Source organism: Petromyzon marinus, chromosome 22 (genome assembly GCF_048934315.1).
Source record: "Petromyzon marinus isolate PM22_M1 ecotype Great Lakes invasive population chromosome 22, UKy_Petmar_22M1.pri1.0, whole genome shotgun sequence".
Taxonomy (NCBI): domain Eukaryota; kingdom Metazoa; phylum Chordata; class Hyperoartia; order Petromyzontiformes; family Petromyzontidae; genus Petromyzon; species Petromyzon marinus.
This window is the reverse complement of record NC_133688.1, coordinates 19,158,312-19,170,896: the sequence shown is the minus strand read 5'-3', so window position 1 is coordinate 19,170,896 and position 12,585 is coordinate 19,158,312. Positions and strand designations below refer to the sequence as shown.

Genomic DNA, 12,585 nt, shown 5'->3' with positions numbered 1-12,585 from the left:
CAGCACTAGGTACTCATTTGAGGCTGAGTCGACCTAGGCGAGGCCCAGAACCGGTTTAAATAATCGCCACTGGTGATAGCCGTGAGCGGGAATCGAACCCGGGGCGCCGGGATCCGTGCACAGCGCGCTAACCACTACACTACCACTCCCGCCCACACGTTCACACGTGCACACGCCTGCACAAGTTCACACGACCTGCACACGCCTGCACATGTTCACACACGCACACGCCTGCACACGTTCACACACGCACACGCCTGCACAAGTTCACACGCCTGCACACGCCTGCACATGTTCACACACGCACACGCCTGCACATGTTCACACGTGCACATGCCTGCACGAGTTCACACGCCTGCACACGCCTGCACTCGTTCACACACGCACACGCCTGCACAAGTTCGCACACGCACACGCCTGCACACGTTCACACACGCACACGCCTGCACACGTTCACACGCCTGCACACGCCTGCACATGTTCACACACGCACACGCTTGCACATGTTCACACACGCACACGTCTGCACACGTTCACACACGCACACGCCTGCACGAGTTCACACGCCTGCACACCCCTGCACACGCCTGCACTCGCCTTTAATCGTGCACCTACACTCACGCACGCACCCTAACACCTGTACACAACATAATCACACGTGAATTCAGCTTTGAAAACCTTCACACACACACACCTTCACATACACACACACCTGTTGAGACCTACACACACACACACACGTCGAGACCTGCGTACACACAAAGATCCTGAGTATAGCTTCAACAAACAATTTGAGGCGCATGTTAAGGCCGTCAAGGGTGCACACATTCGCACACAGACACAGGTGGGCACGTGAGCGGGCACGAGGGTGGGCACGAGGGTGGGCACGAGGATGGCACCTCCAGAGTTCCTCCCGCGGCAGTCGGTAGCAGCTGAGCAAGCACTGCCACCATCGTGACTGTGGTCGCCACCACCACAGCCATCGCCACGCCGTCCTTGCCTCCCATGCCGCACTCTTCCTTTTCTCTCTCCGTCACACCCCCCCCCCCCGCACGCGTCCTCCCTCCCACCCCCCTGGGCCACCTCTCCCTCACTCCGGATCGCCTCGTGCACCTCCTTGGTCAGCGGCTGGCTTCTCCCCGCTTGAGGTTCGAGGTCTCTGGGTGTTTCAGCTGCTCTGGCTCACTTCAGTGATTCTGTACAGAGGCAATGAACATCAAACACGTCGACATCACCATCGCCGTCACCGCAGTCATCCCCGTGAACGGGTTGCCACCTGCCCGGGTTTGATCGGGACATTCTGGGAATTGGCGTCTGTGTTCGTGTTGGCAGGAATTCATTTGTACCGAGATTTGATTGATACCGGTGTTGCTGTGTTGATTTTTTTTTTACTGTGACCTGCACAATGTTGATTATAGACCTGGTGCTCACTTCGGAAGTATTCGCGGGTTTGGTTCACAGTGGTAAAAGTTGGTATCCCTACCAGCATCGTTATCATCATCATGTGTAAGTAAAGATCATGTAAAAGCACAGCCCCATCGGTTCAATCCGTGCGATGGATGATGGCATCCAAATGCCACGCATGTCGTGGTGGCTACTTAATCATACTTCCCCGCGCCGGTCATTGCGGGTGGGGCGAAGGCAAGGTGCATAGACACGGGAGCATAGAGGTACCGTACGACAATGCATTTTGCTGCACTGCCCCTGCGCTTCCCACAATGTAGCTCCGCAGCATCCTATAGCACCTGGCGTGCATGGCGGTCACCCGTTAAAAGCAACTATTTACACTCAACCCAACGACAACAACACATTGCATATTGATAACCTGCTAATTAACCCATGGATTAATGACTGTGTTTGGATAGTTTAACAAATACTGTAAAACAAATAATTGTGAGTAAATTATCCGCAATGCGTCCGGGTATCGTCAGATCTCGGATCTCTGAGCCTGGCTAGTGCTTGGATGAGCGGCCACCCTGCACTGCAGGTGTTATAGGCGGTGAGTCGCACGTGGTGGTCAGTGCAGTGAAGTCAACTGTTGCATCGTAGTATGACCACGCTCCCAACATTCACCTATCCATCCGCTGAAACCACCTTGGTGAAGTATGGCCACATCATCGTTCACCCCACGAACTTGCCCAGCTTGGGGAAGCCCTCATTCAGCAGTGGATTGAGCGGTATTTAAGTACTGCGTATATACTGTATACCTTTGTAAGCCTCAATCACATTAACATTACTCTCGATACGTACTGCACTCTGAGTCTCAAAACAAATGCATTGACTTGGCCTGTGTTGAACCCGAATCAAATAGAGAGATACATTACACAGTGGCGGCTTGCAAGGTTAGGGAAATTATCCAGCAATTATCTCCACTTTTCCGCATTAATCATTCATACGCCCACGTTCTTTAACCATCTGGATGAGTGTACACAACGCAGTGTACAGAACGCAGGGTACACACGCGCGCGTCCACTCGTGTTATACACACGCGTGTCCACTCGTGTTATATACACACGCGCGTCCACTCGTGTTATACACACGCGTGTCCACTCGTGTTATACACACGCGTGTCCACTCGTGTTATACACACGCGCGTCCACTCGTGTTATAAACACGCGCGTCCACTCGTGTTATAAACACGCGCGTCCACTCGTGTTATATATACACACGCGCGTCCACTCGTGTTATAAACACGCGCGTCCACTCGTCGTGTTATACACACGCGCGTCCACTCGTGTTATAAACACGCGCGTCCACTCATGTTATACACGCGCGTCCACTCGTGTTATAAACACGCGCGTCCACTCGTGTTATATACACACGCGCGTCCACTCGTGTTATAAACACGCGCGTCCACTCGTGTTATATACACACGCGCGTCCACTCGTGTTATAAACACGCGCGTCCACTCGTGTTATACACACGCGTGTCCACTCGTGTTATACACACGCGTGTCCACTCGTGTTATATATTCACACGCGCGTCCACTCGTGTTATAAACACGCGCGTCCACTCGTGTTATATATTCACACGCGCGTCCACTCGTGTTATAAACACGCGCGTCCACTCGTCGTGTTATACACACGCGCGTCCACTCGTGTTATAAACACGCACGTCCACTCGTGTTATAAACACGCGTGTCCACTCGTGTTATACACACGCGTGTCCACTCGTGTTATATACACGCGCGTCCACTCGTGTTATACACACGCGTGTCCACTCGTGTTATACACACGCGCGTCCACTCGTGTTATATACACACGCGTGTCCACTCGTGTTATACACACGCGCGTCCACTCGTGTTATACACACGCGCGTCCACTCGTGTTATACACACGCGCGCGTCCACTCGTGTTATATACACACGCGCGCGTACACTCGTGTTATAGTCACGCGCGTTCACTCGTGTTATATACACGCGCGTCCACTCGTGTTATACACACGCGCGTCCACTCGTGTTATACACACGCGCGCGTTCACTCGTGTTATATTCACACGCGCGTCCACTCGTGTTATATACACACGCGCGTCCACTCGTGTTATTCACACGCGCGTTCACTCGTGTTATACACACGCGCGTCCACTCGTGTTATACACACGCGCGTTCACTCGTGTTATACACACGCACACACAATACACAGAGAGACAAATATCCCCCGTATAGCCTTCACAGACATCTGAGGCGAGTGTTGTTAAGGGAGCACCTATGAAGGCTGGCACGGCACACAAGCGCATGGTTTTGGAAGACACCACGCCCGGCCGCCTTTGTCTCCCCGCAGTGCTGATGTTTACACACCGCACCAACTACTCATTTGAGACTGAGTCGACCTAGGGGAGGCACAGGGCCGTTTCAGATGTACGCTAATGATGTTCGCCATGGCCGGGAATCGAACTGGAGGCTTCGTAGCGCACCACGCTAACCACGACACTACCGCTCCCCACATTCATACACTCTCACACAATGCACGACTCCCACACAATGCAAAGACAAAGACCCCACAATACTTACACAGACAACACAATGCACACTCTCACGCGATACGCACACAAATCGCACTCGCGACGCGGCGCAGCCTTCAATGCATGTGGATGGACGCGCCCGGGGCTCATAGAGCCAAACTAAGGTACACTGACCTAGTTTCCGCAGTAGCAGCAGCAGTAGCTGCAACGGACAAGAACGTGATGCGTGAATCTTACACACGCGCCGTTCTGTGCAGATGTATTACAGAAATTTGTTCCACATCACCAGAATCACAGAATTTACCGTCGGGTGGACAATAGCTGCGGGTATTCTGAATTCCTGCAGCTCACGGAGCTCCGTCCACGCTCTGTGCTGGAGATGGAGCTCCATGGATGCTCTATAATGTATCCCCATGCCTAATCTGCGAAGAAGCTCCATGCATGGTCTGTGATGGAGCCCGTCAATTTACTCTGCGTTGGATGATAAATAGACGCTTTGTGATGGAGCGCGGTGTTGTGCCCTCTGACGGAGCTCTGCACTTACTTTGCGATGGAGCTCCGTGCTTGGTCGTACCTCCAGGCAGTGCAAGTCTCCTCCCGCAATCACAAAGGGTTTTTTTTTTAAAGCGGTGTCCCAGTGTCGAGGACGTCAGTGCGTGCCCCACGTTTTTGTTCCCTCTCTCTCCCAACTATTTAACTTCCCAGTGGCCTCCCCACTCCTGCTCAGTCGCACGACAGCTCTGAGAGACAGCCCCCCGATACCCGACAGCCGCCGGTCAACTCCCTACCCAAGGTCTCCGGTCCCACCCCCCCGGGTCTCACACACCGCCCTGACATCACTCCTTTGGCGTGGGTGGCGCCAAGAGACACGATCGGCTCAACTTGATGCATTCCCCTTAAATTCCTTAACCGCTCGCCGTGAATTCACTCGAAGGCTTGCGGTGACATTCGCCGGCTTTTCAGTCGCGCGTCATGAGAGGTTTCCGATCCGCTGCTTCAATGCGGCGGCGAATGAATGCAATGCATTTCTCGTTCAATTCACAGTCCCTCGTATTTCATCAATTATAACGAAAAACAGGTCCATGGCTCAAGCCCCATTCAATCCAACATCCCTCTTCGCCTCCCAACACCGCGCTCCACGCTCGCGTTCTTGAGCGATAAGATAATTCTGGAAACATGCGTTGAGATTATTTGGGTGATTTGACTGATATAAATTATCACGTGAAAAGACACTTCGTTGAGCAATCATTTGTGACAACCAGGTCGCATTCTGAAGAGGAAACTAATAGCTTCGTGGGCCTTGCTTGGTAAAATTAAATAGTTTTTTTTAGGTGTTTAGTGCTTTGCTCACCATCTCTATACTTTGTACTCCCCATCATGTTTTGTGTTGTAACCTTTTGACCTGTTACTTTCTGGATATCTGTGAAAAATAGCTTTATAGCTTATCGGATGTCTCCAGTATAGATACATATTCTGATTCTGGAATTCACCTTGCCATACCCTACAGCCATGGCTAGGTGACACAGAAAGCACAGCCACGGAAACTACACCCACACACAGAGTTACACGCACAGAGTCACACGCACAGAGTCACACACACAGAGTCACACACACAGAGTCACACACAAAGAGTCACACACAAAGAGTCACACGCACAGAGTCACACGCACAGAGTCACACACAGAGTCACACACAAAGAGTCACACACACAGAGTCACACACACAGAGTCACACACACAGAGTCACACACACACAGTCACACACACACAGTCACACACAGCCACACACACACAGTCACACACACACAGTCACACAGTCACACACACAGTCACACACACACAGTCACACACAGTCACACACACACACACAGTCACACACAGTCACACACACAGAGTCACACACACAGAGTCACACACACACACAGTCACACACACACAGTCACACACACACAGTCACACACACACAGTCCCTACAGGCTGCAGGTACCCCCAACCTGCTGCTGGCACTACTCGTTGAGACTGGCACGGGGCGCGCGCACACGCAGAGGCTGTCACGCAATGCCACCAACTTGACCCTGTAAGGGACCCGCGTGCTCAGGAGAATGCCGTACTAAGGAGAATGTAGGACTCAGGAGAATGTGGCCCTCAGTGAAGCTTTCCTGCTGCTGATGACGATGATTGAGGTGGCCAGAAAGTTGTATAACGGACAGATGATTAAATCCATCTGTACGGAGCTTGGAGTGTCAGCCCTTTGTACGCAAGCGGTGGGGGGTTTGCTTCGGGTTACTGCGGTGATGCCAAATCCACATGAATGGGATCGGCCATACATCCCAAATGTAGAAGGACCCTCTTAAAAATGGGTCGTGAGATTCCTGGAGGCGTTCCTGGACAAACAAATTACATTATTGTACAGCCGGTTGCTATAGAGACCAATGTGAAAACCACTCAACAATAAGCAATCCAATTACATCCGTGTAAATTTAAACCTTAATTACGGAAATATTTTTTCAAGTTACCCCACTCCCAACTCCCCCCCCCCCCCCGATTCAACTGAGCAACCACGTGATGTCTCGTGCATCTCACATGGCCAAGCAATGGGCACTGAATTGGCTGGGAATTAGTCGGGTGTGTAGGGTGTGTAGGGTGTGTAGGGTGTGTGGGGTGTGCGGGGTGTGTAGGGTGTGTAGGGTGTGTAGGGTGTGTAGGGGGTGTAGGGTGTGTAGGGTGTGTAGGGTGTGTGGGGTGTGTGGGGTGTGCGGGGTGTGTAGGGTGTGTGGGGTGTAGGGTGTGTAGGGGGTGTAGGGTGTGTAGGGTGTGTAGAGTGTGTGGGGGGTGTGCGGGGGGTGTGGGGTGTGTAGGGTGTGTAGGGTGTGTGGGGTGTGTAGGGTGTGTGGGGTGTAGGGTGTGTGTGGTGTGCGGGGTGTGCGGGGTGTGTGGGGGTGTGCGGGGGTGTGGGGTGTGTGGGGGTGTGTAGGGTGTGTAGGTGTATGGGGTGTGTAGAGTGTGTAGGGTGGGTGGGGTGTGTAGGGCGTGTGGGGGTGTGTGAGGTGTGTGGGGTGTGTGGGGGTGTGTGGGGTGTGCGGGGTGTGTGGGGTGTGTAGGGTGTGTAGGGTGTGTAGGGTGTGTGGGAGTGTGCGGGGTGTGTAGGGTGTGTGGGGTGTGTGCGGGGTGTGTAGGGTGTGTAGAGTGTGCGGGGGGTGTAGGGTGTGTAGGGTGTGTGGGGGTGTGAGGGGTGTTTGGGGTGTGCGGGGTGTGTGGGGTGTGCGGGGTGTGTGGGGTGTGTGGGGTGTGTGGGGGTGTTCGGGGTGTGTGGGGTGTATGGGGTGTGTGGGGGTGTGCGGGGGGTGTAGGGTGTGTGGGGTGTGCGGGGTGTTTGGGGTGTGTAGGGTGTGTGGGCTGTGTGGGGTGTGCGTGGTGTGTAGGGTCTGTGGGGTGTGTAGGGTGTGTGGGGGTGTAGGATGTGTAGGGTGTGTGGGGGGTGTGAGGTGTGTGGGGGTGTAGGGTGTGTGGGGTGTGTGGGGTGTGTAGGGTGTGTGGGGGGTGTAGGGTGTGTAGGGTGTGTGGGGGGTGTAGGGTGTGTGGGGTGTGTGGGCTGTGTATGGGGTTCGGGATCTGCTGCGTGTGTCGGTTGCAGAGCTTTGGAGAAGCGTCGTGGCGTGGGTGGTGAAGCGAGACACCAGGGAGCCTGCGTGCGTGTCGAATGGAGCCACGCGAGACATCAGGCAGCCACTCGCGGAGTCGTGGAGACGCCGCCGATGAAGACAAACACGCTCACTCTCCGTCTTGCACGTGGGTGTATCTCCACACCCCCCCCACCCCTCTCTATCGAATGTCTCCATCTCGCACTTTCCCCCAACACGCTGCACATTTCCAGCCCCTTGTCAATTCACTGCCAGATGAGGCCTCCCGACACCGTCTCGGATGTTGGGGTTGTCTGACCATACTTCACAACGCTGGTCAGTGCGGGTTGATTAAGGATTGGGTCCAGGACCGGTTCAGATATCGCTCGCCACTGATGCAAGCCGTGACTGGGAATCAATTTAGATTGGTTTACAAAACAAATATACATCCATGCTTCTCTGCCCCCATCTCCCCCCCCAAACTCTCCACCAGCCCCCTTCCCATCTCCCGTGAGTCCACCTACCCTAACACCTACACTCCAATAATTAATAGCGTACCTACACTCACTCCCCTGTGCATCCCCAGCTCGGTCCGATCAAACACTGGGAATGTCACCTGGCCGAGACTGCTACAAAGAAGCACACACACACACGCACACACATACATACACACTCATACACACACTCACATGCACACACACGCACACACACACACACACGCACACACACATACAAAAGACAAAGATCCCCCGTATAGCCTGAACAGACTGTAGGGGCAAGTGCTGTTAGCGAGCACCTATGAAGGCCGGAACGGTACACGAGGGGGTGGGTGGCCAGCACCACGCCCGACCGCCTTTGTCTCCCTAGTGGCAATGTTTACACACCGCACCAGGTACTCATTTAAGGCTGAGTCGACCTAGGGGAGGCCCGGGACCGGTTCAGATAATCGTCACTGGTGTTGGCCTTGAGCGGGAATCGAACCCGGGTCGCCAGGTTCATAGCGCAGCGCGCTAACCGCTACACTATCGCTCCCCACACATACACACACACACGCGCACACACGCGCGCACTCGCACACACACATGCGCACACACACGCGCGCACACACACGTGCACACACACACACGCGCGCACACACACGCGCGCACACACACGCGCGCACACACACGCGCGCACACACACGCGCGCACACACACACGCACGCACATCACCGCGGCAAACACAGCGGCCCTGAGCCAGAAAGCGGAGCCGTGCTTTGCCATTTCAGTGCAGGTGGAGCCAATATACCAGTGGCAACCTTGTACAAAATATGTAAAAACAAACAAGCATGGTATCGTGTTCGCCCGTACATATAATTAGAACAAAAATCTTAATTTACTAAATTTTACACGTTGGCTTTCGAGACCCATATTTATCATTCGTAATCGATGTTTTTTGGTAATTGCCTGATGATGTTGTTTGGAACTACTGTATCAGCGAAACGTTCGCACCCAATTGTTAAATGTTGAGTGGATCGTTCTCCGACAACAACAACAACGCATCGGTGGTGCTGTTGAAACATTGGCACGTTTATTGACGAGACAACTCGATTAATCGGCTGTTTCGGGTGGATGAGGGTTACGCACTTTATTTACACGATCTGACCCAAATCTATTATGAGACCTCGATTTACGATGATTGACGCTCAGGGTGAGAGCTGTAGGTAGGTATGTATGTTGCTGGCTAACAAGACATCGGGAGGAACTCAACTCTGCTGAACCCCCAGACCCATTTGTGAAAATCCTACATTCCCGTGGCAGAAATTGGATAAGCATAAGACAATCATTGCTGATTTACAACAAGCCGGTATTCATTGTCTGGCCACCAAGATATTATGGTCACGGTTGTGATAATGCAGCGAGGACTCGCCGAGTCTCAAGACACGTTTCAAAGAGGGTCCTGCATTGACACGTTTGGCCGATTCCATTTCGAGAAGAAACCAGAGTACCCCGTTAAAGACCCACCACGCAAGCGATGAAATAACGCTCAAAGCTCTGCTTTATATATATGTCCGCGTTCACAAACCCCACTTTCTGCAGGATTTAATCAACTTGCCCGTTCCTTCAACTGGCGTCCTTCCGGTCCAACTCCGCTCACCATTCTACGCTGCGGTATTAGCGTCCGGCTAGGACCATCGAGCAAAGACGACGGAGATCACCGCAACACCGTCGCATGGCGCTTTCGGACGCGCTTCTGGCGGCCGTTTCGAACGCTCTTCCTTCCGATGTTAGGAAGCCGCTGGAGCGATGCGCTTTTAAATAATCGTCATCTGAATTGAACAGCTTTCTGTGCGCCAGCTCGTTGTCTTTCGCCCGCACCTCCGATTAGCGCGGTTGGCTGCGTACGGTGCGAAATAAATTCAACATACATACATACAACGTAATGTAAACCTACGCAGCGGACGCAATACACCTCACCTACCTCTCGTCACGTTCCTCCTCGATCGCCACCTTCATCCTCCCTCCATTCCTGCCTTCCCCTCTCCCCATCCCTCCCTCCTTTTCATCATTTATTAAACACACACACACACAGCATCCACACTAACCCTCCCCGGCCACCTGTAACTCAAGCGCAGGTAAGCGGGGAGGGATGCAAGGACACGCGATACGAGGTGCGTGCTTGGCACGGGGAGGAAGATTGACGGGCGTGCGCTGAAAGATTCATGGAGGCACGCAAATCTCTCCCCCACCCCATCTCCCGGCTAAGCCGCCCACAAAGAGCTATCGCTCATCGCAACGCGGAGCCCCGCGTCCCTTCGGACAGGTAGAGACGGGTGAGACCAGGGCGCTGGACATGACCCAACCGTTGTTGGTTTGTTGTTGTTGTTGTGGTTGTTGTTGTTGTTGCTACTCCCGCTGCTCCTGAGCGCCGTTGCCTGGGCTTGATCGCCTGAATGTGAAATTGTAGTTGTTTGCTCTGCATCCACATCGCCAGCGGTACAAGGTTGGTGTATAGTTAGCCGTGGATAGGAGTTCAACTCCTGACTGCGAAGTGTGTTAACCACAGCCCCGCCGCTGCATCCCTCGCCTAAGTCAACTTGACCTAAAAACGACCCCGACAGTCCAAGGACGGTGTAGACCGTAAACCGGTTATCGCTCATGGCAGTATAACTTTAGTAGTACCGATTTCCAAATGCGGTCAGTGAAAGTGAATTATGTGCTAACTAACTCATTTGACAACGTTATAACTTATTCCACTTTTACTGGCCACGTAATTAGAACCGATAACGTTAATGCCAGCCCCACGAAGTGTCCCCGCCAAGTGAAATATCTGCTGTGGGTCGCTTGTTTACGTGATGGGTGCTGTGCCAATAGGTGGGTGCTGTGCCAATGCCAATCGGCCGGACATGGCAGCGGTGGTGGTCGTGGTGCTGGTGCCACTCATGGTGCGTTGCCAAAACATCGTGAAATGAAACGGAATGGGCAGAACAGAAATTCTCAAAAAGCCAGTCCTCGTGTCATCGACGCGCGGACACTTAATATCGCACGAGAGGGCAATTCAATCCGTAATGTTAAAAAGAGGCTCGCTTACGTGCTTGGTTGTTCAGCTTGCTTTCTATATATTATTTTTTACTAGATTTTTTATTTTACCTGGTAAGGCCCCGCTGAGCGATATAGCTCTTTTTCAGACTCGACCTGGACACAAATGATAGCTCAACCAAGTAGCTTATCGTGTGGAAATTAATAGCAGCCAAAGGCTCTAAACGCACGTTTCTAAATGTGGATGGAAAAATCGGAGGACCCGGAGAAAAATCCAAGCGACCACGGGGAGAGAGGACATGGAAACTCCAAATATACAGCGGGCGTCAGGGTCGGGATCGAACCCACGGCCTCCTGTTGACCAGGCCAGGTAGCTAACATCTCCTAGCCACCGTGGCGCCCGTTCACCAACATTGTGAAGGTGCAGCCCCTGCATGTGCTTGCTCACGGTTCTGCGGGCGAGAGGGCCTCCACTAGACGGAGCTCTGGAGAGCCACTCTGCGGTGCATTATACCCCACGCTCTTTCGCGATGGCCAGAAGTCTGGGAAGAGCTGGGAGTCCCCGCGCTTTAGCCCACCGCACGGAAACCTGCTGATCGACTCACTTTGGTGTAAACCCGTTTATACTTCTGGGTGGTGTGGGTTTAAGAAACCCGCACAGTCATTTCAACTGCCATGAGATGCAATCGAACCAGAGACCTCTGGAATTTCGTAGTCCGGCAGTGTGTTAACCATTACGCCAGCGCGATTTCGGTGGTGGATGCAGAGATTTGAATATACTCGTGCAATCACATTTTTGTTCCGTACGCAACATCATTGCTTAGCCTCAAAGGTTAAACGCCGAGGGTTCGCGGTTTATTTTCTTAGCCGCTATCCCACAAGACAACGTGTTGGAGGAAAGCTCCTAATTCCCGACGTCACGCTAATCACAAGCACCTGTGCGCCGTTCTCCTAAAGTCCTCGCCCCCATTTTTGTGTTGTCCGAATTCTGCTCCCGATGAAATCATATCCTTGGCCGCGGGGAAACATGACCTACGCCGATTTTTGCTAAAACCCAGGGGCCTCGTGGCAAAGTTGATGGGGGGAGTAGGAGGAGGAAGGGGTGGGTGGGTGGGGGGTGTTCTTATTCTCCGCTGTTTTAATTTTATTGTTATTTATTTTACTCTTTATTGTTTTTGTTCGCTCCGCGCACGTGCAGTGGCGAAGTTTTCTGGAGGCGCATTCGGACCTCCCTGAGCCGACAAGGGCCCCCCCCCCCGGGGACATCCACGGCGAATTGGCGCTCGTCGGCGAATGGCGCAAAACATTTTTCCGACAGCGCTGCTCGAGACGAGGGCTTCGATTCGGGGTCGGCGGTGAACGCGACCCAGCGGCAGCCGCTCGTCGGCCGCCCGTTGCAGAGGTTTAACGCGGTTCGAAATCCGCCGGGGCCGCTCCGGTTATACACGCGGGCGTCTTCATCGTGAGATTACGCGCTGCCCCGGCTTT

General features: G+C 53.3%; 1 protein-coding gene across 6 annotated transcripts in view; it reads right to left on the bottom strand.

Moving 5' to 3' along the window:
• LOC116944866 (tenascin-R-like) overlaps nucleotides 1-12,585 on the bottom strand; it is a 113,017-nt gene that overhangs the window by 48,023 nt on the left and 52,409 nt on the right. For 5 of the 6 annotated variants that reach the window (XM_076068823.1, XM_032958705.2, XM_032958708.2 and 2 more), the window contains exon 2: nucleotides 900-1,196. In XM_076068823.1, coding sequence (XP_075924938.1) covers nucleotides 900-1,007 — 108 coding nt within the window. In that variant the 5' untranslated portion in view covers nucleotides 1,008-1,196. Of the gene's footprint in view, nucleotides 1-899; nucleotides 1,197-4,504; nucleotides 4,737-12,585 lie in introns of those variants that run through there. The other variant, XM_032958706.2, reaches the window with a different exon arrangement.